The 25,023-nt window shown below is 44.9% G+C and overlaps 1 protein-coding gene across 8 annotated transcripts; it reads left to right on the top strand.

The window, feature by feature from the left end:
- The first annotated feature begins 4,905 nt into the window (after positions 1-4,905).
- LOC132388794 (zinc finger protein 229-like) lies at positions 4,906-21,282 on the top strand. Of its 8 annotated transcripts, XR_009510342.1 has the most exons (5): positions 4,906-5,054; positions 9,923-10,088; positions 13,015-14,986; positions 16,291-16,365; positions 18,466-21,282. XR_009510342.1 is itself a non-coding variant. In XM_059961208.1 (3 exons), the coding sequence occupies exon 3, from the start codon at positions 13,336-13,338 to the stop codon at positions 14,875-14,877; it is 1,542 nt and encodes a 513-aa protein (XP_059817191.1). In that variant the 5' UTR covers positions 4,906-5,054; positions 9,941-10,088; positions 13,015-13,335; the 3' UTR covers positions 14,878-21,282. The 8 variants fall into 8 exon arrangements, 5 of the variants coding, with proteins under 5 accessions (XP_059817191.1, XP_059817190.1, XP_059817187.1 ...); XR_009510340.1 differs by having other exon boundaries at positions 16,291-21,282; XR_009510341.1 differs by having other exon boundaries at positions 13,015-16,365.
- Positions 21,283-25,023: the final 3,741 nt, after the last annotated feature.

Raw genomic sequence — 25,023 nt, 5'->3', positions numbered from 1 at the left:
GCTTCCCTGGATCCCATGTGGTCTGACTTTCCTCAGCAACTTACCATGTGAACCTTATCAAAGGCCTCACTGATGCCCACATTGGCCACGATCCTGGGACAGAGGTGTCACCGATCAGAGGGCACAGATTTAAGCAGAGGATGAAGAGGTTTAGAGGGATCTGAGGAGAAGATTTCTCACTCAGAGGGTAGCTGAAATCTGGAACTCACTGCCCGAGGTGGTGGTGGAGGCAGGTCCCTTCACAACATTTACGAAGAGGATGAGCATTGAAACTGCCGAGATACAGTCGGCTATGAACCAAGTGCTGATAAATGGGACCAGTGTAGACAGTGAGTGGATGGTCAGAACAGGTATGGCCGGCCAGAGGCCTGTTCCCGTGCTGTGTGATCCACCACTCCGGACATGCTAAATTAACGATGGTGGCACCGCGAGGCATTGATTTTAAACCTCCACACCCCCCTCCAACCTGAAATGAGCCAGACTGCACCCCTTTCTCACCACTGTGAGTATCTTTTTCTGTCAAGGTAACATCGAGATTGATCACTTCTGCTAAACAACTGGCAATTGATGAAGTTCCTATGTCTTCTGCCATTACTGTTGCTGCCTGACAGCAAAACTAATCCTCTCACTGTGTCAGAATCAGTGATTAAATCCGGCCCCAAACACTGTGATTTCACCCCTGCACATTGTACCTTGAACTATCTCACTGTTGGTCTGATGGAGACACAACCCCTGCGGTCTTCACAAGTGATCACATCTCCCCTGCTTCTGACATTTCAAATACCCTCAGAATGGTTTTCTGATTCAGTCTGAAGGTTATGGTACATTCAGCTCGTCGTCAGACCTGACAAACCGTGTCTTCCCACAGCTGGTTCCACCTGTTGGTGTGTCCTCTTTCCTCCACCTCCAGGGAAGCTGCATCACCAAACAAATCCCTCATTTGAGACGGCAGTCTGTACCCGTGACACGGGAAATCACATCTCTGTCACTCTCCTGATACCGTGTCTGACCTGCTCACCTCCGGGTATCCTCCATCAGCAAGCTTCTTCCTCAGTCACCGTCTGTGAGATTATATAAAAACACAATTACTGTAAAACGATCTATCAGACAGCTCCTGTATCCCTCCACCGCGGACGACGGTTTGCTGATTAAAACTCTCTCTCCTCAGCCCCTTCGCTATTCCCTTTCCCTTTAGAAAACTCCAGATATGCCAGCTGATCCGAATCCACTGTGAGGACATTTATATCTCACAGGAGGATGTAGAAACCTGTGTTGTTCTCTGATACAGAGGTCACTGACACCCCACCGCCATCCCAATCTGTACCAACAGCCCATGACGATGACAGCTCTTCCAGACACTGGGGATTTGTAACAAACACAATGTTAACAGCAAGATTAAACAGCGATTCGTTTGAAGAGAGAATTGCTGCTTCCTGAAAGGACACGCGAGCGTCCGATACAACGGAACAGATCCTCCCCAGTTTACAACTTTATTTGATCCGGGTCACGGAACGTTCGATCATCCCACTTTCTCACAACAGCAACCCCACTCACCCCCGTCCCACACCTTCCATGCACTCACCCCACGGCCAAGTACACACACAACCTCTACCCACGCACACACAGACAGATCCCCTTCACCCCAATCCCCCTCCAAGCCCGGGAACCACAACTAACTGATCCCACAGCTCGGACTCGGGTGCAAAGCTAAAACCGGGGCTGCGGGATCGGGGGAGCCCGGAGCCTCCAGCCGTCCGGCAGAGCTCGTTCCCGACACTTTTCATAGAAACATGGAAAACCGACAGCACAATACAGGCCCTTCGGCCCACAAAGTTGAAATTCCACGCCAACCGGCCCCGATTTCCACAAACCCAAAATCAGACCCTTCTTCAGCACCAGCCGTGGTCGGAGGCGGGAGGGACAACGGAGAGTTAAGTCACAAACACGACAAAGTCGTGATGCTGGAAATTCAGAGCAACACAAACAAAATGCTGGCGGAACTCAGCAGGCCGGGCAGCATCTATCAGAGAGAAAAATCACACACTTATCCCACCCCCCGCATAAAAAAACGGCATTGCGATCATCAACCCCCAGACCCACCCCTCCCGCACAAAAGGGAATATTATCATCGATCCCCCGCCCCCATAAAAAAACCTACCCCGCACAACTGCGGAGGAGCCGGTGTCACCAGTGTCGAGGCGGCCGCATCGGGAGCAGCGGACACAATGGGCGACCCCGGAAGATTCACAGGTGAAGTGTCGCCTCAGCTGGAAGGATGCTTGGACAACGGAGAGAGTTCGGCCGTCCGGCCCTTTCACTGTGACACCCCGAACTCCACATCAAATCCGTCCAAACGAATCTGGGTGATCTTTAATGACCAATAAATATAATTCCTGTCAGCGATCAGCTGTCTGAATGATCCCCTGACTCTGAGAGGAAGGAGTATCTATGGTCCACACTGTCAGGGTGTTGAGTTTACCAGGAGACAAAGACTGCACGGACGAGAGGTTTTCTGTTGACTAATACACTGTGTGTGGACCCCGTTGGCAATTCAGGTGTTGTGACCCGAATCGGGACAAACACCACGCTGCCCACTCCACCAACAACACGGCACAGCCGGACACATAACAGGGGACTTTATATCCCACAACCCTGGATTCAGTGATGAAACCCGTGATTAATGTTGTCCCACCGAAATCATAAGAAACGTCCATTAATGTGCTTTAAATACGAGCGCTCTTCCGCAGGTGACGTCGGACACACCCCACACGCGTCTGACGTCACACACGGGCTCCCCACAGCGGGATCTGCCCTCAGGTGCGCGGTGCCTTACGTCACCCACGCGGAGGGAGGGAGGGGGGGATTTTATTGAAAGGATGAAGATGCTGAGAGAGGGGGCGGACAGGATGTTTGTCCCGGTGCGGACGTGGAGGGCTCATCTGTTGAAATGTCTGAGCCCAAGGGATTCACCACTTTGGGGGCAAACACCAGCCGACTGTTGCCCTCCAAGCGGGGCTGATGGTCAGGACAAAGTGACAATTATTTGTGCTTTGTTGAGATTGTACCTGGAATATGGTGTAACATCCCGCTCCCCATACTAACACGGGTTATACAGACCAAAGAACAAACTGCCGGAGGAACTCAGTGGGTCGGACAGCATCTGTGGAGGGAAATGGACCGTCAACATTTCGGGCCGAGACCCTCCCTCTGAAGTGAGAGTGGACGGGAAATAGTCAGAGAAAAGAGGTGAGGGGTGGGGATTGGGCAAGAGCTGGGGAGTGAGGGGGATCCAGGTGAGGGAGGAGGTGGGAAGGTGGAAATAGTGACAGGGGTGGGAGGTGAGGGGTTGGGGCAACACGGGACTGCAGAGGATGGAAATTAATTCCATAGAGGATTAACAAAGAGGTTAGAGAGTATTTGTTATAGAGAGGGCAATGAAGATTCACCAGACTGATCCCTGCAGTGGTGGGGTCATCATACGAAGAAAGATCAAATGTGATAACCCTTTCATTTAGAGAATCGAGGACTGAGAGGAGAACACATTGAAATGCACAACATCATTACCGGTTGAACCAGGGATCCCAGTCTCTGAAACAGGGATGGACTGTCCGGGACTGAGATGAGGGGAAATGTCTCCACTCCGAGGGTGGTGAATGTCTGCAAATCCTATTGAGAAATATACCTGACATAATCACAATATATACCTGAAATATAATCACTATGTAGTAGCTATTTACTATACAATGTAATCACCCTTGTGTACCGAATATTACTATGTATTATTTTACTAGACACATTTTGCTGTGTATTTTTTACCAGATACCTTGTATTCTCTTAGCTACTTACTGTGGCAGTTAAAGAACACCTGTTTCGCATTAGCAACACTAATGAGCAGAAATGTACATATATCCAACAGCATGGCTTCTGAAGAGATAACAGGGAGGATGGTATGAGCAGGAAATGTGAGGGAGGTTAAGGGAGGCTGACTGAGAAACAACCGTGGCCAGGAATGAGGCACAAGATGTGAACTGGAAAGAAATACTGGTGGCGCACCGAGAGCTGGGCAAGAGCGTTTGATTAGTTCATGTATAGATGATATGCAACTAAAAATTGATTGGGTATGGTGATGAAACCGAAATGTAACTGAGATAAGAAATTACTATAAAGAATGCTGTACACCGGAGCTCGGCGGGCTTTCGGTGACAAGATCATTGATTGCCTCAGCCTTTGTTTTCAAATAAAGGTTTAAACTTCTCGAAGAATTGTCTGCGTCTCCTGTTCATATCATGTAACCACAACAATCCCCACCACAGAGAGCGGTGGAGACTCAGTGATCGTCCTCACGTACAAAAGAGGCCGGCAGATGTGTGGAGACCGAAGGGATCGAGGAAATGACGATCGGGCAGAAACATGTGGCTGAGATGGAAGAGCAGCCGCCATCTTGCTGACGGTTAGAGGGGCTGAGTGGCCACATCCTGCTGTTTCTCACTTGATGTTTCAGTGTTCCTGTCCAATGAAGCCAGAGGAATGTAAATAGAAATAACTGTTTATGAACATAGACTGATTTAAATGAAACCCGCACATTTCCGGGGTGGTTCTGAATTGTGTGTCGGGACGGGATGGGAATCGAAATTATAACTCTGAGAACTCTATGACCTGGGGGTGGCTGAAAAGGGATCGGGGAAGATATGGAGGGAAAAACTAAATACTTGTCTAATGGAAATAATATAGGGAAATAATGAAATATTTTGGGAAATGCGGCGGTGGGTAGGGCAATATGTGAAGGGGGAAGAAACAGTCACCGAGTCACGTGATCCTGTTTCACCGCAGATCGGTGGCATCTGCGGGTTTGATTCCGATGCTCCGCCCAATGCCCGTGACGCAATGAGCACAATGCGCATGCTCACAGTCCCGGGAAAGGCAGTGTTGTTTTTTCGTTCTTTGTGAAAGTTGGTTGGCGGTGTGTTCGGGATTGGGAGGGGGTTCTCGCCCCTTTGGACGGGGAGCCGGAGGCGGATTATTCTCTGTGGGGCAACACCAACAATTTTCCTTCGGTGAGTATTGAAGCCGGTTCCGAGCGGGGAGGTCTGACGGTGGGTAGTGAGTTAACTTTCCAGAACTCAAGCAAGATAAAGCCTGCAGATGTTGGGAATGGGAGCAAAGCGCACAAAATGCTGGAGGAACTCAGCAGGCCGGGCAGCATCTAGGGGAAGAATACAGTCGGCATTAGCAGCCGAAACCCTTCGGCTGGACTGGAGAATAAAAGGTGGGGGTGGGGAGGGAGAGAGAAACACAAGGTGATCGGTGCAACCTGATGGGGGAGGGGATGAACTTTCCCGAACTGGCGGCCTCGCCTCGCTTCCTTCACAGAATCTGCCGGGGTCGGTCCGGGTTGTGAGACCTTCTCACCGAACCGTCTGAGATGAGCCGCCGCTCAGCCCCTGTTCTGGTCCTATTAGCAGGATGAAGTAAAACATGCTTCCATATTGTTACTGACAGAGAATTGTACAATTTACGTTCCGTGTGTTTTCTGAATGTACTTGCCTGTGATGCTGCCACAAGTCAGTGTTTCTTTGTACCTGTACCTTCCCGTACTTGTGCACTTGGCAATAGATTCAACAGGACCTGAGAAATCTCAGTGAGATTTGATTCGTGATGATCATCTTGGCAGCTCGGTAGGTTAAATGTATGACAGTACACTGTAAAATGCAAAACCCTGAACAGTGTCGATGATCAGAGGGATCTTAGACTCCAAGTTCATCGCTCCCTGAAAGAGACTGCACAGATTGATCGGGTGGTTAAGAAGGCAAATGGCATGGTTGTCTTTATTAGTTGAAGCACTGAGTTCAAAAGTCGGGAAGTTGTGTTGCAGCTTTATAAAACTAGTTAGAGCACATCTGGAGTGTTTCATACAGTTCTGGTCGCCCCCATTCACGGAAGGATGTCGGGGCTTTGGAGAGAGCGCAGAAGAGGTTTACCAGGATAGTGTCTGGATTAGAGGGCATGAGCTGTAACGGGAGGTTGGACAATCTCATGTTGTTTTCTCTGGATAGATGTTTATATGATTACCAGAGGATTAGAAGCAGTGTCTCAGAAGGCAGCGTCCATTGTTAAGGAACTCCAGCACCCAGGGCTGCCCTTTTCTCAATTTTACCATCAGATAGCGAGGTACAGAAGGCTGAAGGCACACACTCAGTGATTCAGAAACAGTTTCTTCCCCTCTGCCATCTGATTGCCAAATGGACATTGAACCCTTGAACACGACCTATGCCTCTTATAATCTTATACACCTCTATCAGGTTACCTCTTATCCTCCATCACTCCAAGAAGGAATGGCCGAGTTCACTCCACCTATTCTCATAAGGCATGCTCCCCAATCTAGGCAACATCCTTGTAAACCTCCTTTGCACTCTTTCGAAGGTTTCCACATTCTTCCTGTAGTAAGGTGACCAGAATTGAGCACAGTGGTGTGTGACCAGGGTCCTGTATGGCTGCAACATTACCTCTCGCTTCTAAACGCATTCCCACGATTAATAAAGGTCAATGCAATATACATAGTCTTAAACAGAGAGTCAACCTGCGTCGCAGCTTTGAGTGTCCTATGGACTCGGACCCCAAGATCCCACGGATCCTCCACACTGCCATGAGCCTTACCATTAATGCTATATTCTGCTATCACATTTGACCAAACAAAATGAACAACTTCAAACTTATCGGGGTTGAACTCCAATTGCGACCCCTCAGCCTGGTTTTGCATGCTTTCGGTGCCCGCTGTAAGTGCTAACACTTTCCACACTATCCACTATCCACTATCCACAACACCCCCAAGCTTTGTGCCATCAGCAAATTTACTAACATATCCCTTCACTTCCTCATCCAGGTCATTTTATAAAAATCACAATGAGCAATGTTCCCAGATATATGGATACTGTAATTGATTTAGTTATTTATTTTTAGGATTATTTTTCTTCTATATTGCGTATTGCATTGAACTGCTGCTGCAAAGTTAACAAATTTCATGATGCACGCCAGTGATAATAAAACTGAATCTGAGTGGACAGATGATATATTTTTCCTGGGGGTTGAAATGTCTAATACACTTAAGGTGAGAGGAGATGTAAGTGGCAAGTTTGGCTCTTTTCACAGAAGTGGTTGGCAGCTGGACTCTCTGCCTGGGGTAGGAGATCCCACCAGCCACGTGATCCCGTTTGCCCCCCCATTTAACCACAGATGTAACAATCCCTTCGCTCATGCTCACAGACTCCGGGTGGGCGGTGTTTTCCTTTCTGCTCCGTACTGAAGAGGAATGTCTGTGGGATCGGGGAAGGTGTCCTCGCCTCCTGGGTCGGGGAGCCAGAGGTCATATCACAGTCTGTGGGCCAAAGATATTGCTGTCCCATCGGTGAGTACTGCGACCGATCCCGAGTGGGGAGATCCAATGTGGGCCGTGAGCCTCGAACTGAGAGCCAATTACTCATTTATTTTCCGATTATCTGGGCTGGTCAAAAATGTGTCCCCTTCACTTAATCTGCATTGAACGATCCAAACCAGGAGCACAGGCTGTCTATTTCTGCAGAGTTGAAATGGGTGACCCACAGACAGGTCACATACGGCTTTTTCTTGCAGAACTCTCCCGCCCTCCAGTTTGTGATGCAAGATCACATGTTGTGTTGGGGAAATCTGATGTTGGCCACTGAGTCCCGTTAACTTTCCCCAAGTCGCCAAGCTTGCTGAGGCTCCTCACATTTGTCCGTGAGCTTTGTGGCTATTGTCTTCTCCCGGACTGGGGTGGGTGAGAAAGGAGAATGTCCCAGGTTGTGTGGATCTTTGATTTCACTGCCTGCTTTACCGAGGGACTGGGAAGTCTAGGGGAAGAGTGGTTTCTGTGATGTGCTGATCTGGATCCAAAAGTCTCTGCAGATCCTCACAGTCAGAGGCAGAGTAGTTACCATAAAAAGCATGAAGTGTCCGGATGGAAAGCTTGTTGATAAAACTACGGTGAGGATCAAAGTATATCTGGCAATGTTTTTACTGCTTGTTCTAACTTTGTCATTTTGGAATCCTTTATACAGTAGTATGTACCATTAATTCAGTATATGCATATTGCTGGAGAACCATCAGTGATTGTCCTTGATCTCTTCTCCCATCTGGTTACATCTGCTCATTCCTTGCCCATCTTGTTCAACCTCTGTCCAGTCTCTCTGACCCCAGCTTCAGTGATATGCATCAACTATCTGGGTCAGCCTTGGTCCGCCCTGTATCACACCTTTTCAGTGATATATATCAGCAATCCTTCTAACCATAGTCTTCATTGTGAACTATTCTTTTACACCTTTGACCTCACTGAGTTATTTCCAAAATCACTTTTTGTTAGCTGGAATGCCAGAGGGTCATCAGGTCCCATTTCTGTTGTGCATTGGTGTGGAGGGTCTAGTTTTTGAACTGTGACTGGCTGACACATTTCATTGTATTACAGTCAGCAAAGAGTACTGGGAGAGTTGGTGCTTGGACCCTAGTCCTGTGATGGCTTTGACTTCAGTTAGTGCTTCTACAGAAGGGGCTGGATGGTCCTCCTTCTGCAATGAAGCAGAAATTTTGAGCAGCTGCACATTGGTTGTGGGGAAATCCCGGACTGCACTACCCAGTGTGAGATCTGTGAGGTTGGGTCCTGGGATATTACAGTTTTCGATCCAGGTAAATGGTCCCAGGAATCGAGCTGCTTGGGCTTATGGGGTGTTGAGCAAGTACTTCTGTTGTAGGATCAGATGTTAGTTTCTGGAGTTCCTTTGGAAGCATTGACTGCTAATCTGAGGAGTGGCTATGAGTAAATGGGCTGTTCTGTGTTTACAACAGGAAAAATAGACCTGCGAGTTTGGTGTTCAAACTGTGTTTAGAAATCCCCCCCACTCACTGTCATCTGTTGGCCACTCGGTGCAAGTCAAGCAGAATCTCAAGTTGCTGGAGATCTGCACTAAAAACTGAAAACGTTTGAAGTCATTCTGATGAAACGTTATTAACCTGAATTGTAGAGTTTGTTCCTCTCCCCACAGCTGTTCCTTACCTGCTGAGCGTTTCTGGTAAATCCAGCTTCTTTATATTACATTCATCCTGGACTGGTTTATATTTCCTGAAATTGACCTGATTTAACCTGGGAATGGAAATGGCTCTTTCTGTGCTGGTACAACAGTGAAGAAAGCACAACTTTCCCTATCAATTAACCTGGTACCAATTTGTCTATTTTTCCTGGAAATGTGTTCAGTGCAGTTGTTGCCAACAAGGTTCACATGAATAATCTCAGGAATGATCGGCTTTATGTATGAGGAGCATTTGATGGTTCTGGACCTGTGCTCAATGGAGTTCAGAAAGACAGTGGGAGTGGTGGGGGATGTATGGTTAAGTAAAACTACAGAATGCTGAAAAGCCTGGATACAGTGGACATGCAGAGGATGTTTCCATTAGACAGAGAGTCTGTGATCTCACAGCATCGTCTCAGAATAAAGATGTTTCCCTTTAAAACTGAGAAAAACGTATTGTCCAAAAGATGTCTGATCTGTGGAATTTGTTGCAGCAGAGGTTGGTTGAGGTATATTGATGACAGAGATTAATGTATTCCAGATTGCTAAGTAGCTGCAGGGTTACAGGAGGAAGACAGGAATATGTTGTTGGAATAAAAATCAACCATGGTTGAATGGTGGGCAGACCAGATGGATTGAATCATCTACTTCTGTTCCTGACTGAATGATTGCTCCTTATCCCATATCATTTTGTGACGTGTGAGGGACAATAAAAGATTGTTTACTGAGATCATTATATCTGCATTCAACTTCTAACTTTCAGTGAGTTTTGTTCTTAGTAACATTAAGCAGAAATGTTTGCTTCTCCGTTTTATTGTTAATGTGCTTTATTTTCTCTCTGGTTAAAGTTCAACCTGCGGTGAAAGGTCTATTGGAAGAAATACCCCAACTGGAAGCAAACCACAGCTGAAGACGGGAACAGCAACAAGTGAACCAGCCCGAGGACTGAGAGCATCAACTAGAGAGAACGCTCCTGACTCAGAGTTTCCATTGATTCAGTCAGGAGAAAGTTTGGTGAGTCTCATTTAGTCAAACATTGAGGTCATGGTTGAGCATGGTACGATGAATGTGCTGAGCTGTGTATATCACAATGCAAGGAGCATCGTAGGAAAGCCCAATGAGCTCAGGAAAGGGAATTATGATATTGTAGACATTATTGGAACTTGTTTACACCCAATAGTCTTAGGGATTTAGAGGAACAAATTTGTAGACAGATTGGAGACCATGCCAAGAAACAAAAGTTGATTCAATAAGCGATTTTGACTTTCCATATACAGGCAGTCCCCAGGTTACACATGAGTTCCGTTCCTGAGTCCGTCTTTAAGGCAGATTTGTACGTATGTTGGAACAAGTACATCCGGTATTATTTAGTGTCAGTTAGTCAAACGTTTGTCTTAGTATATAGTATATATTTTACTTTTCTATGTATATAAAACACTTATAAGTATGTATTCCAATAATTAAACTATTGTGTTGCTTAGTAATAATTGTAGCTTTCATCAGGGCAGGGACTTTCACATCCTCCATTATTCTCACTTTATCCATTATCATTTAAAATTGTTACAATAGTTGACCGACTGCAGCCTAATGCTTTTCCAGTGACGGATGGCATTTCACCTCTTTCCAAATGCTTTCTTATTCACACTTTATTTTCAAGTGCGATTGCTTCCTGTCAGTGGAACAGAAACACTGCAGGCGGTGGGTGCCGACCTCTGCCAGCTCCAAAGCTCCACTGGGTCCAAAGAACTGCAACACTAAATTCCCCAGGTCCTAAACTGTACACTGAGACAGGTTAAATGGGACAAGTGGGGGCTGTGCTCGGTTTGGGTATTTGATCCTCCACAATATTCTGTGTGGGAATTTAAACTGGAGGTGGCGGTGTTTTATTTACTAGGTCGAGTTGCGAGCTTGACATCAACCCTGCATGGAGGGTACGGGAGTCACTGGATCGACATCAACCTGGCACGGGAGCAGTCTGTCACAAAAACAAACTCGAGAACCTCCGTTCTCTAGCCCAGTGCTGAGCTGACTGCGCCACCAGCTGACAGGAATGGTGGGAGGGGTTTGTGGTGTCAGGGTAAATCTTACTAAGAAAAATTTAAGCCCAATACAAAGTTAAACACTCAACACAGTAGAGGCAATGACTTAAAGTGGTGGACTGCGTTCTCCTTCCTCGGTTCGTAAGAACAAGTTGCTCGTAAGTCGGACATTTGTAACTCAGGGACTACCTGTATTGATTGGGACTCGAATAGTGTAAAAGGGGTAGATGGGGTAGAGTTTCTCAAATGTGCCCTTAATCAGTATGTAAAATTCCTGACGCAGAAGTGTGCAATAAGCTGTTAGGAAATGATCAGGGCTTGTGACAGAAATTAGTGATCATAATGCCATGAAATTCAAAATAAAGATAGAGAAAGAGAGGTCTGGACCACGGGTTGAGATTCTAAATTGGAGAAAAGTCAATTTTGATGGTATCAGGAAGGATCTGACAAGTGTGGCTTGGGACAGTCTGTTTCCTGGCAAAGGAGTACTTGGTAAGTGGGAGGCATTGAGAAGTGAAATTTTGAGAGTGTAGAGTTTGTATGTGCCTAAAAACATAAAAGTTGAAACGTAACCAGTGCAGGGAACCTTGATTTTCAGGAAATATTGAGGCCCCGGATATTTTGTTCCTCTAAATGCCTCAGACTGTTGGGTGCTGCCAAGACTCATTAATGACTACAATATCATAATTCCACTTCCTGCGCTCATCTGACTTTTTTTTAGTTGTCTTCTGTTAGGTTCTAAAAGCTTCCAAATAATGTTTGCTCTTTTGTTTTCCCCTCTCTTTGGCTTTTATGTTGTCTTTGGCTTCTCATTTCAGCCACGGTTGTGTCCTCCTGCCTTTCCAATGCTTCCACTTCTTTGGGATGCATCGATGACTCAGCTTCCAAAATGCTCCCAGAAACTCCAGCCATTGCTGCTCCGTTGTCACTCCTACCTTTTCCCTTCCAAACAAGTTTGGCCAGCTTCTCTGACATAGAAACATGGAGAAGTTCAGTACAGAAATAGGCTATTTGGCCCATCTAGTCAATGCTGAAAAAAACATTTAAGCTGTGCAACTACCTGCACCAGGACCATCGCCCTCCATACCCCTACCATCCACACTCCCATCCAAACTTCTTTTAAATGGTGAAACCGAGCTCATATTTACCACTTGTGCTGACATCTCATTCCACCCTCTCACAACCATTTCAGTAAAGAGCTTTTCCAAATGTTCCCATTAAATTTTCACCTTCTCCACTTACCTATGACTTCTGGTTATCATTGTACCCAACCTCAGTGGAAAATCCTCCTTCCATTTACCCTATCTTTACCCTCATAATGTTGTATACTTCTGACAAATACTCAAAGCAATGTATAATTTAATTGTTTATGTTTAGAGCATTTTTAGGTGTATAAGCTGATGAGGGGTATTGATCATGTGGATATCCACAGGTTTATTCCCAGGGCTGAAATCACTAACACGAGGGGACATAGTTTTAAGGTGCTTGGAAATATATACCGAGGGGATGTCAGGGGTAAGTTTTTTTACACAGAGAGTGGTGGGTGCGTGGAATGCACTGCCGGCTATTTGTGTGAGAGTGTTTCAGTTACTGTGGGGGAGGAACCCATGCAGCTCAGTGGGAACAGGGAATAATACCAATCGAGAGAGTCAAACTGAGCCAGGTCACAGATTGGAGATGGCAGAGATGACCCATTCTTATAGAGACAGGAAGAGAATCAGAGAGTTTAATGGTCATTCCAGATACCAGCACTGTGCCCAGTTAGAAGGTGATTTCTCTCTCCAAATTGGGTTAAACTTCACTGTAACAGTGTGATGTCAGAACACACCTTGACAACTCAAGTGATCTCAGCTGAAATGTTGTTCTGCACCAATTGATGGATTTTGTAAATCTTTTCACAGGTTAAAAATGACAAGGAATTTGTCTATGGGAATGTCTAACACAACACACATGTTTTGCTGTCTCTTTTGATATTTAAGAAGTGGAGCAAGGGATTCACTCGATTATCCTTCCTGCTCAGACTGTGGCGAGGGATTTACTCGGTCATTTCAATTGAAGGTACATCAGCAAGTTCACACCGGGACAAGGCCATTCACCTGTTCTGTTTGTGAGAAAGGATTCAGTCGTCTTCCCACCTGTGGACACACTAGTCAGATCACACTGGGCAGAAGCTCTTCATCTGCTGAATTTGTGGGGAAAGATTCATTTTGTCATCTAACCTAATGGCTCACCAGCGAGTTCACACCAGAGAGCGGCCATTCACCTGCTCAGACTGTGGGAAGAGATTCACTCAGTCATCCCAACTGAAGGCACATCAGAGAGTTCACACTGGAGAGAGACCATTCACTTGCTCAGAATGTGGGAAGGGATTCACTCAGTCATCCGACCTACTCACACACCAGTCAGTTCACACTGGCGAAAGGCCATTCACCTGCTCAGACTGTGGGAAGGGATTCACTCAGTCGTCCGCCCTAATGGCACACCGACGAGTTCACACTGGGGAGCGGCCGTTCACCTGCTCGAACTGTGGGAAGAGATTCACTCGGTCATCCCAACTGAAGGTACATCAGCGAATTCACACCGGGGAGAGGCCACTCACTTGCTCAGACTGTGGGAAGGGATTCACTCGGTCATCTAACCTAATGGCACACCAGCAAATTCACACCGGGGAGAGGCCGTTCACCTGTTCAGACTGTGGGAAGGGATTCACCTGCTCATCCCAACTGAAGGTGCATCAGCGAGTTCACACTGGAGAGAGACCATTCACTTGCTCAGAATGTGGGAAGGGATTCACTCAGTCATCCGACCTACTCACACACCAGTCAGTTCACACTGGCGAAAGGCCATTCACCTGCTCAGACTGTGGGAAGGGATTCACTCAGTCGTCCGCCCTAATGGCACACCGACGAGTTCACACTGGGGAGCGGCCGTTCACCTGCTCGAACTGTGGGAAGAGATTCACTCGGTCATCCCAACTGAAGGTACATCAGCGAATTCACACCGGGGAGAGGCCATTCACTTGCTCAGACTGTGGGAAGGGATTCACTCGGTCATCTAACCTAATGGCACACCAGCAAATTCACACCGGGGAGAGGCCGTTCACCTGTTCAGACTGTGGGAAGGGATTCACCTGCTCATCCCAACTGAAGGTGCATCAGCGAGTTCACACTGGGGAGAGGCCGTTCACCTGCTCAGAATGTGGGAAGAGATTCACTTGGTCATCCCAAATGAAGGTACATCAGAGAGTTCACACTGGAGAGAGGCCGTTCATCTGCTCGGACTGTGGGAAGGGATTCATTTGCTCATCCCAGCTGAAGGTACACCAGTCAGTTCACACTGGGGAGAGGCTGTACACTTGCTCAGTCTGTGGGAAGGGATTCACCCGGTCATCTCAGTTACTGAGACACCAGTCAGTTCACACTGGTGAGTGGCTGTTCACCTGCTCAGACTGTGGGAAGGGATTCACTGAATCATCTCAACTGAAGGTACATCAGAGAGTTCACACTGTAGAGAGGCCATTCACCTGCTCAGACTGTGGGAAGGGATTCACTCGGTCATCCGACCTACTGGCACACCAACGAGTCCACACCGGGGAGCGGCCATTCACCTGCTCAGACTGTGGGAAGGGATTCACTCGGTCATCCGACCTACTGGCACACCAGCGAATTCACACCGGGGAGCGGCCATTCACCTGCTCAGACTGTGGGAAGGGATTCACTCGGTCATCTAAGCTGAAGGTACATCAGCGAATTCACACTGGGTAGAGGCTGATCACCTGCTCAGACTTCGGGAAAAGATTTTCTCAGCCAAATCAACCAAGTAGGCATCATTGAGTTCTTACCGGGGAGTGTCCGTTCACCTGCTGTGAATGTGGTAAGCAATTAACTCAGTAATCAGACACAGACATACTTTATTATTCCTGAGGGAAATTGGGTTTCGTGACAGTCGCACCAACCAAGAACAGGAAATATAGCAATATGAAACCATAAATAATTAAATAATACTAAGTCAAGTATGCTGTTACGTACCCAGTAACTGGGTTAACAGACCAGCAGAAATGGAAGGATATGTTGGTGTCTGGTGGTTCTTTAACTAAAGGTGTTTATTCGTAAAATAAACCAAAGAGTATCAATAATGCAAATATACATATAAAACAGGTTAGCAATAATAAACAAGCTCTATCAATATCTAGGGGTATATGAATAGTCATAAGAGAATATAAAGTTCAGTTCAGTTCGTCCATGCTGAGGTAGCTGTTGCTGTGCTGCAATTGGAGAGAGAGAGAGGGGGGCAGAAAGCGACCAAGAGATTGGGCAGCTGCAGCAAGCAAACCTTCTGTTGTCTTCTTATTCCGTTGTACCATTGTGGTCATTCGGTTATGACCCCTCCGTTCTCAGCTAGACTGTTCTTCAGTGGTGGACTCATCACCCTGGCATGACTGGACACACACACAAGTCCCCACCAGCCCTGCCGTCACACTGTGAGCCTTTGTGACCGATCTTCTGATTCGGTCCTCTAAGCCCCCACCTTCCTGTGGGTGCACAACACTCGGTCAGTGTCCACTGGTGTGTTTGAAGAGTGTCTCCCCAGACCCGTCTTTTATCCCCACTGACGGGGTATCAGCCATCCATCAACTCAATATGTCTATGTCCATCAAGCTAGGCCACTCCTGCTGTCTCTTCAGGAATGTTAACGAGCAAAGAAGTGTCCCGGCAGCAAAAGGTTTCGTTTACCTGTCCATCAGTGAAGCAGCCATAATACCTAAATCAGTCGTCTCTCTCTTATCTGTAGCAGATATCTCTACCTCTGTTCTTCATCTCTCTCTCACTCTCATTAGCTGCATAGTCCTCAAAGGGGGGGGGGGGGGAAGGGTCAGCTCTGGACCCCATTTCCATCAGGTCTGTTCAGCACACATAACACCCCCACCCTTCAAAGAATCTTCACCGGGTTGAAAATTCACTAGTAAAGCACATTACAGAGTCTAATCTAATACAGAAGTGGTCTTTAACTACAAGGATAACACAGGTATACTTTCAAATTAACACCTGGATAAACAATCAGCAATTACATTGTCATTTCCCTTTACATTTTGTATTTTAATATCAAATTCTTGTAACAACAGACTCCAACTAAATAACCATGTATTTTTATTCTTCATGTTTGTCAAAAATACCAAGGGGTTGTGATCAGTATAGACTATCACTGGTTTCTACGCTGGACAAATGTCGACCTCAAATTGCTGTAATGCCAGGGTAAGTGACAGTAATTCTTTTTCTACAGTGGAGTTAATTCTTAGCTTAGGTGTATATCATAAAGAGTGAACCAATACATGTGTGATTATAATGTAGTACATTACAGAAGTTTGTGCAAATAGTAATCTCTGGTTTACTGCTAAACCTCACTTTCAGTCAACCTGCTATGATATCATCTTTAACTTTCACAAGCTTCGTCCAGAAAAACAAAGCTGATCACCAAATAAACTAAGCCCATTTTCTGAACTTCCACACCCACTCATTAATTTTAAGCAGGTCATTAATTTTATCTTCAGGATATTTAATTTGATTAGTTTCCTTGATGACACTAGCAGATGGTCTCTCTGGGCCAAAACAACACTTTAAGTTCTGCCTCTCCAAATCACATACTTGAGCAACATCACCAAGTTGTTTATCCTTAAATTTCAAAACAAACATCTTGTTAACAAACCATTGTTTAGTTAACGGTCTCTTCCCTTTGCACAACAGTCCTGGAACCAAACCCGAATTTACATTTACTTTATTCAAAAGTCGAGTAACACTTTTTCCCTCAGTATCTTCAATAACATCCATCTCACCAGCTTTTATCTCATCACTGACTTTTAATACACGTGACTGAGAATCCTCACTCTCTACTGGTGCCAAGGTTAACCCTTTCTTCATGGAACCAAGTCCATTTGACCCAAAAGGATTGCATTCCTTTTTAACCAAATCAGACATTTCAGACCTTTCCTGAGTCTCCACACAAGGTTCAGTAACCTGAACACAGGCCAATGGGACAACTGCCTCTTCTAGGCTTTCAATACCAGTCCCAGTTTCAAATTCCAAGTTCCCCTTATCCTCCCAGTTACTCTCTGGGCAACACCCATCTGGAGTAAACTCAACCTTGCAGGTTAAAACAACCTCGTCTGCTAACCCAGCGGACTCCCTCAAGGTAGCGGCATCCTTTTCATCTCGGAAAGCCTTTGCATTATTGAGAACACACTTAAATTCTTCAACTACAACCAGCTCTGTCAATCCAGAAACATCATCCGTGTCCAACCCTGGACCTTCTAACTGCCACATCTGTTCCTCATCTTGGCTCTGTGCCTCCATAAATTCCTTGCTCACTCCAAAATGTCCACCCGGGGGTATCTTATGGGCCAATTTCAAGATTCTGTTCCTTGACAACACTGACTCTGCTTTGTCTCCCTTACTTTCTTTAGCCCCACTATTCTCCGTTTTACCATCCTCCAACCTCTCCTGGTACGGGGCTGGTAAAAACGTCTCAGCTAAATCAAGGTTGGACTCGGCTAAATCAGGGGTTGTCTTAACAGCTTTCCTCGACATTCTTCTGGTGACTGCACCTGCGGGATTAAATTCAGGAACTATGGGCGGGGGCTCAGTCCTGGCAGGCTTACTCGTGAGCTGAACTGCAGAGGAGACATCCCCCCCGGCCAGGTCATTCCCGAGTAAGACATCTACATGGGGTATCGGGAGTGCAGCCCGTACCCCTGTCATGACTGGTCCAGATACCAGGTCACTCTTCAGAAATACTTTATGTAACGGTATGGCCTCAGTTCCTTTTCCAACCCCTTCTATCACGTTCACGTCACCAGTATCTGCCTCACTATTGAATTCCAATGCTCTGCTTAGGATTAAGGACTAAAAAGCCCCAGTGTCTCTCTAGATTCTTACTGGCACTGGGGGTGACCCCTCCCTCACAGGTACCAACCCGGTTGAAAGGGATTTCTCACATCCCTCCTGAACTCGGTTTAGCTCCTCTTTTAACGGCATTTCAACCGGCTTAACACAGCCCGTCGGCGCGGTCGCCTTTCCTTTCCCCGTCTCCTTCTTTGGAGCAAAGCACTTAGATGCTATGTGGCCAGATTTCCCACTGTTATAACACACAACGCTAGGAGACCTGCCAGACGGCTTTTCCTCCTTGTCTTTTCCGGTAGACCCCGGCTTAGTCTCAGACTTAGCCGTTAGGCTTTCTCTACCACCCCTACTACTCCTGTGGTAGCACTTATTTGGGGAAAATTTCATTTGATGGGTTAAGGCGTATTCATCTGCTAGCTTGGCAGATTCTGATATGGACTTATTCTTCTTCTCATTCAGGTATCTCCGGACATTATCCGGAACACAATCTTTTAATTCTTCAATCAGGATCATCTTTCGTAGGCAGTAGAAATCCTCCTCAACCCCTTCTGCAGCGCACCAACGGTCAAAGTACACACACTTGTCGTATGTAACCTCTGTGAACATCTGATTCCACTGCTTCCTTAAGTCCCTGAACTCTTGTCTATAGGCTTCAGGTACCAGCTCATAGGCCTGAAGGATAGCCAGTTTTGCTTCCTCATAATCCTCTGCAGCCTCCATAGACAACACTGCATATGCACGTTGAGCCTTCCTTTTAAGTACACTTTGTAACAACACCACCCACTTATCTCTAGGCCACTTCTGGTTCACGGCCACTTTTTCCCTACAGGAAAGTGTTCTAACAACTCTGCCTTGAATATCTGCATCGTGACATAATGTTCAGCTATCTTACGTTGTATCTCTGCCATCATCATCCCTTTCTTAACCTCCTTGAATTCCAAGGACTCCACCATTTCCCAAAACTCAGACTTTTTAGCCTTCTTTAATGCCACAAAGTCTGGACTTAACAGAAACTCGTCAACATCCATTTCTGCTGCCTGTCTTTCTGGTTTCTCACACAACCAGATCAGATAAGGGAAATCTATCATTTTAGCTAAAGGCGTTTATTAGTAAAATAAGCAAAACAGTATCAATAATACAAATACACATATAAAGCAGGTTAACAAAAATAAACATAGAAGTGTAGGAATAATAATCAATAATAAGAAACAAGCTCAATCAATGTCTAGGGGTAAGTGGAAACCAGCGCAGGACCAGCCTATTGGCTCAGGATGTCTGAAACTCTGAGGGAGGAGTTGAAAAGTTTGATGGCCACAGGCAGGAATGACTTCCTATGACGCTCAGGTTTACATCTCAGTGGAATGAGTCTCTGGCTGAGTGTACTCCTATGCCTAACCAGTACCTTATGGAGTGGATGGGAGACATTGTCCAAGATGGCATGCAACTTGGACAACATCCTCTTTTCAGACACCACCGTCAGAGAGTCCAGTTCCACCTCCACAACATCACTGGCCTTACGAATGAGTTTGTTGTTTCAGTTGGTGTCTGCTACCCTCAGCCTGCTGCCCCAGCACACAACAGAAAACACGATAGCACTGGGCACCACCGACTCATAGAACATCCTCAGCATCGTCCGGCAGATGTTAAAGGACCTCAGGAAATAGAGACGGCTCTGACCCTTCTTGTAGACAGCCCCAGTGTTCTTTACTCTAACCACATGTAACTCTCGCTTTGGCCCTCAGCTTAATATGGGGGGTGATAGACCCGCAGCCCGGCCAAACTAAAGAAATCTCGTTTTGGTGGATGCTGTGTGTTGTGTCCCCTGTAGTAAATCAGTACCCTGAAATACAAAACAGTACACAATATGTGATTAAATGATTGAGCTTTATAATTCTTACTTTGACCCCAGGGTTAGTAAAGAAAACAAAAAAAAAAGAAAAAGGGTCCAGTCTCTCCATTCATGTCTTCTCATCTCTCCCCAGCAAAAGAGCACAAAATCTTTCTTCCAAACTCACAAGAAAGAACATTTCTCTCATTGGATAGCCTCGCACTCCAAAACCCTAGTCATAACCTAAACATTGTTATACTTGTGACAGACTACCAGTTTCACACTGGGGAGAAAGTTTCAATAGGCTGCATGCTGGATATTTGTCCATCACTGTTGCTGAATGCAAGTTCGAGACTGACTGTCGGTGCTGAACTCTGCAATTATTGCTGCTGCTCACCACACCCAGTCCTGCACCCTGGTCACTGGGCATGGGAGGAGTTTTTTCTGCTGCACATTCACCTTTAATGGGACGGGAGTTTAATATTCTGGGTCTAAGACAAATAAATCAGTTCTATGTTAAACTCTGTCTTGGTGAATTTACAACACACCTAGTGTACAGTAGAGAGTCAACTCGGGCCAGCTGGACCCTGTGATTCTGTCCACAACAGTCCTTGTAAATCCTCCGGTTTTCCCCCTCTCACTCTCCCTGTGGTGATGGGTTCCTAACAGTCACCACTCTGTGGGTGAAAAGGTTTCCCTTGAATTTTCTGCTGACTGAAGAAGTCGAGCTGACTGCAGTTCTGTCTGAGATGTTCTTCACCCCTCTAATCTTTGGATGAGGAAGAATGACATTGGGAGTTAAACTCCTTAATCACATCTCATTTCCACATTATGGTTCACTTTCCCTGCTTCTAAAGTGTTGTTAGAGAACACCACTGTTCTCTAAAAACTGAAAGCAGAATGGGAAACGATTAGTTGAATGCTCAATGAAGCAGGGTCAGAAACCAGAGGCGAGTCTGCACAGGGCAGAGTTTGGGGGTCTGGATGATAGTTGTCGTAAGAACATATGATGAGAAGGGGATCAGCAGCAGAATGAGGCAATGAATGACAGAGTAGCAACATTTGGAAGCTGATTGACAGAGAAAATAATTTGGTTGTCTGACTGATGGCACAAACAACACCTGGGGTGCGGTGCTCCACTGGTTGAGGAACACGTGTGTGTTGGGAATGGTTTTATCTGTTGGGGGAGTTGTTCCTGTTTGTTTATCCTGTAATATTATATCTGGATGGTTCTTATGGATTGTCCTATCTGAAATAATGTATTGATTATCATCTAATTTGCTAGATTTTGACACTAAAACTGTATTGGGCTTGAATTTATTGTACCTTTATGAAGTGATGGAGGGCATTCATGAGTTTGTATTTTAAAGCAAGATTTTAGTGAATGATATTTGCCATTTCTTTGTAACTTTGTAAGTAATCAGATTGAGTAAATCTGCTGCAGGATCCTGGAATGTGTTGGATTGTGTCTGATTTCTCTGGCATTTTCTGCACTAACTTCCTCATTTGTTAATATTTCATGTATTTTTGATGTTTCCCCCCTTTTGTCAAACAACTTGTCCTGTATTTCTGCAAGGAACTCCTTTGTTTTTTTAGGGGGAGTTCTTGAACTCTCAGTCAGGTGCTCAAGGCTTCCTTGTCACCATCTAGTCTACTCAGATTGTTGGGATGTCTCGCATGGAGGGTCATACTCATTTCACTGGTTAAAGTTTTCTTCCGGTGTGATGATTGATTGTTCTGAGTTGGCCTATCATTTAGGTTTTCTGGTCTGTATTTCTTATCACGATTGCAAATACACACATGGAGTGCTGAATCCTGTTCATTTTTGATGAAAATATATACTTAAAAGTTTTATCTGACTGTTTTTTCTTGTTTTTTTTTATTGAAGTTCATCATAAAACAAACATTTCCAGAAGATGTATTTCAGACATTGTAAATATATATCATATAATCATATATGCCACAAATCCCCACATAGAATTTATCTGAGGTATACACTTCTATAAGTGTGAAAGAAAAAAACAAGCAAAAGGAAAAAAAAAACTATGTACAAGTAGGGAGTGATCTTTTTTTTACAACATATTCATTGATTTGTGAGAATAAAAGCAGGCCTAGAGGGATTATGTAGTTAAACCATTTTTCCCAGTATGAATCAATTTGTTCCAGATTATGATTATCTTCTCCATCTTGTCCATTGTAATTTCCATCCATGCATTTAAAGTTGGGCTCTCCTGTGATAACCATTTCCTAGTAACAGTCTTTTTACCAGCTGCCAACAATATATTCATTAAATATTTATCTTTTTTCAACCATTCTTGAGGTATACATCCAAAATATATGGTCTTACTCCCCAAGGGTATTTCACATCTAACGATGCCATGTAGGGCATTGTGTATCCCCCTCCAATAGCTTTTGATAACAGGGCAGTCACAAAAAATATAATAATGATTTGCATTTCAATTTCCACAGTTTCTCCAGCAAACAGTGATGTTACTATCATAATGGGATTTCTGGGAGGGTGTAATGAAATATCTTATCAAGTTTTTCCATCCGAACTCCCTCCATTTCTGAGAACTGGTATACTTCCATTGATACCTCCATATTATTGTCCATTCTTCCTCAGATATAATTATCCCTCCTTTCTTCTCCCATTTTGTTTTAATGTTTGAAGTCAAATATATTTTAAGATTTGACAAACTCTTATGCATGCTTGTAATAATTCTACTACCGTTATCTGAATTATATGCTTTTCTAAATAGCTCTATCATGCATGTGCTTGCCTTGGATACAATTTTAAGCATCCTATTAACATACTGTCGCATCTATAAATACTGATAAAAATCTTGTTTTTCTAAATGTTTCTCTTTCAGCATTTCAAAGCTGAACAGTATTCCTTCTTTCATTATGTTGCAAAGAACTGTTATTCCTTTAGCTGTCCAGTCCTTAAATCTAGCATCCAATTTATTTGGTGTAAAATCTGAGTTATATGCACACCATTGAAGAATTGCAGTATCTCCCTCGAGATTATATTCTTTTATAATAGTTTTCCATATTAAGAGTCAATTTCACCCATGGATTATCAATATTATTTATGTACCTTTGCAAGTTATTATCAGCCAAAACTGCTTGTATGGGGATGGGAAGTACCCGCTCCTCAATGTTTTTCCTTTGTGCGTCATACGATGGGTTGCTCCAGCATATCACAGCTCTCAACTGTGCTGCAAAATAATAACCTCGAAGAGAAGTTAAGCCGCATTCACCCTTTTCCTTTGCTAATTGCAAAGTTTTGAGATGAACTCTAGGCCTTTTACCTTGCCAAATATACCTTGATAACATCTTGTTCCATTCATTGAATTGATTTTGATTAATCTCTATTGGTAGGGGCTGAAAGAGCTATAACAGTCTGGGCAGTGTATTCATTATAATAGACTCACTCCTTGAACTGAAACTAAAAGAAAGGAATCAGGTTCCATCTTGCTATATATTCCTTAATGGTTTTTTATATAAAGGCTGATAATTACATTCTGATAATGTTGCCTAATCTTTTGGCACAATGATGCCCAAATATTTGAAAGACTCTGTTTGCCATGCCCGGGGTTATCTACTTTCAATTTCTCTTGCTGGGCTGTAGTAATATGAAAGTAATTGGGTTTTATCTATGTTGATCTTGTATCCTGATAATTGACCATATTGTTCAAAGGATTGCATCAATCAGGTAAAGAGATCAAAATATCATCCACGTAACAAGCCGATTTATGCTCTGTCCCTTTACTAGTAATTCCCCATTTTGTCTCATGTATTGAGATAATGGTTCCAGATATAACGCGAGGAGTAGTGCTGACCATTCACAACCCTGTCTTGTGACCCTTTCTAGGGTAAGACTATTTGATTAAATATCCATTGATTTTAATCCTAGCAGTAGGGTTGTCATATAGTGCCTGTATAGTTTTAATAATTGTTATGGAAACCAAATCTATGTAAAACTCTGTAAAGAAATTTCCAATTAACCGAATCAAATGCCTTTTCAGCGTCCACGCTTATCACTATTGCTTTGATTTTACTTTTTTGTATTTATGATCCATAATATGAAGTATTGTGCAAACACGAGGAAATCTGCAGATGCTGGAAATTCAAACACACACACAATGCTGGTGGAACACAGCAGGCCAGGCAGCATCTATAGGGAGAAGCACTGTCGACGTCTCTGGCCGAGACCCTTCGTCAGAACTAACAGAAAGGAAAGGTACTAAGAGATTTGAAAGTAGGTGGGGGAGGGGGAAATGTGAAATGATAGGAGAGGACCGGAGCGGGTGGAGTGAAGCTGAAAGCTGGAAAGGTGATTGGCAAAAGTGATACAGAGCTGGAGAAGGGAAAGGATCATGGGACAGGAGGCCTAGGGAGGAAGAAAGGTGGAGGGTAGCACCAGAGGGAGATAGAGAACAGGTGGCATGATGGGCAACTCAGTATGTCAGGGATGGGGTAAGAAGGGGAGGAGGGGCATTAACGGAAGTTAGAGAAGTCAATATTCATACCTTTCTTTCTCCCTTATCACTATTGCTTTGATTTTTTTTGTATATGAATTTGTATACGTTCCCTCTCTTCAGCAAGAGTCATTCCTTTGCCGCCCGGCTGGCAGTTTCCGCAGCCACAACCCCCGCATTTTGGCTCGCATGCTGCACCAATACTATCCATTTCTGATTTCCACGCTCGATTTCCATAGCGGTTTTCTAGAACACGAAAGATGACATCTGCAGTTTTATAAGTTTTGAGGCGAAGGTCTCTTCTGACTTTGTGGTCAAGACTGTCCAGCAGTTGAATCTTTTTCACCTCTCTTGAACCGGTCGGCTCTCTCTGCCTCTGGAGTGCTTCCCAGTCCTTTCTCCACCTGTGAAAATCACGTCTGCTGCCAGGAAACTTGGGAAGGGCCGTCGGTTTCAGTCTGATGGCTGGCGTGGGAAAATTGGAGGAAAAGCCCAACTCCGTTGGTGTTAGTATTTCAGCATCCTCCTTTCTCCTTCCTTCCTTTTTCAGGACTACAGTTTATTGCTCTTGCTGTTCCAGCTCAAAGCTCACAGATTTCTGTTTCCTGGTCCTCCAGTTTCCGAGTCAAACAGTTTTGTCTAGCAGTATTTTCACTGCTCCCTTTGCACATGTGCAGCTTCCACACTCGAACGGGACTGAATACCCGA

This window comes from Hypanus sabinus, unplaced genomic scaffold (genome assembly GCF_030144855.1).
Source record: "Hypanus sabinus isolate sHypSab1 unplaced genomic scaffold, sHypSab1.hap1 scaffold_412, whole genome shotgun sequence".
In the NCBI taxonomy this organism is placed as follows: domain Eukaryota; kingdom Metazoa; phylum Chordata; class Chondrichthyes; order Myliobatiformes; family Dasyatidae; genus Hypanus; species Hypanus sabinus.
This window is presented reverse-complemented; position numbering and strand designations above follow the sequence as displayed.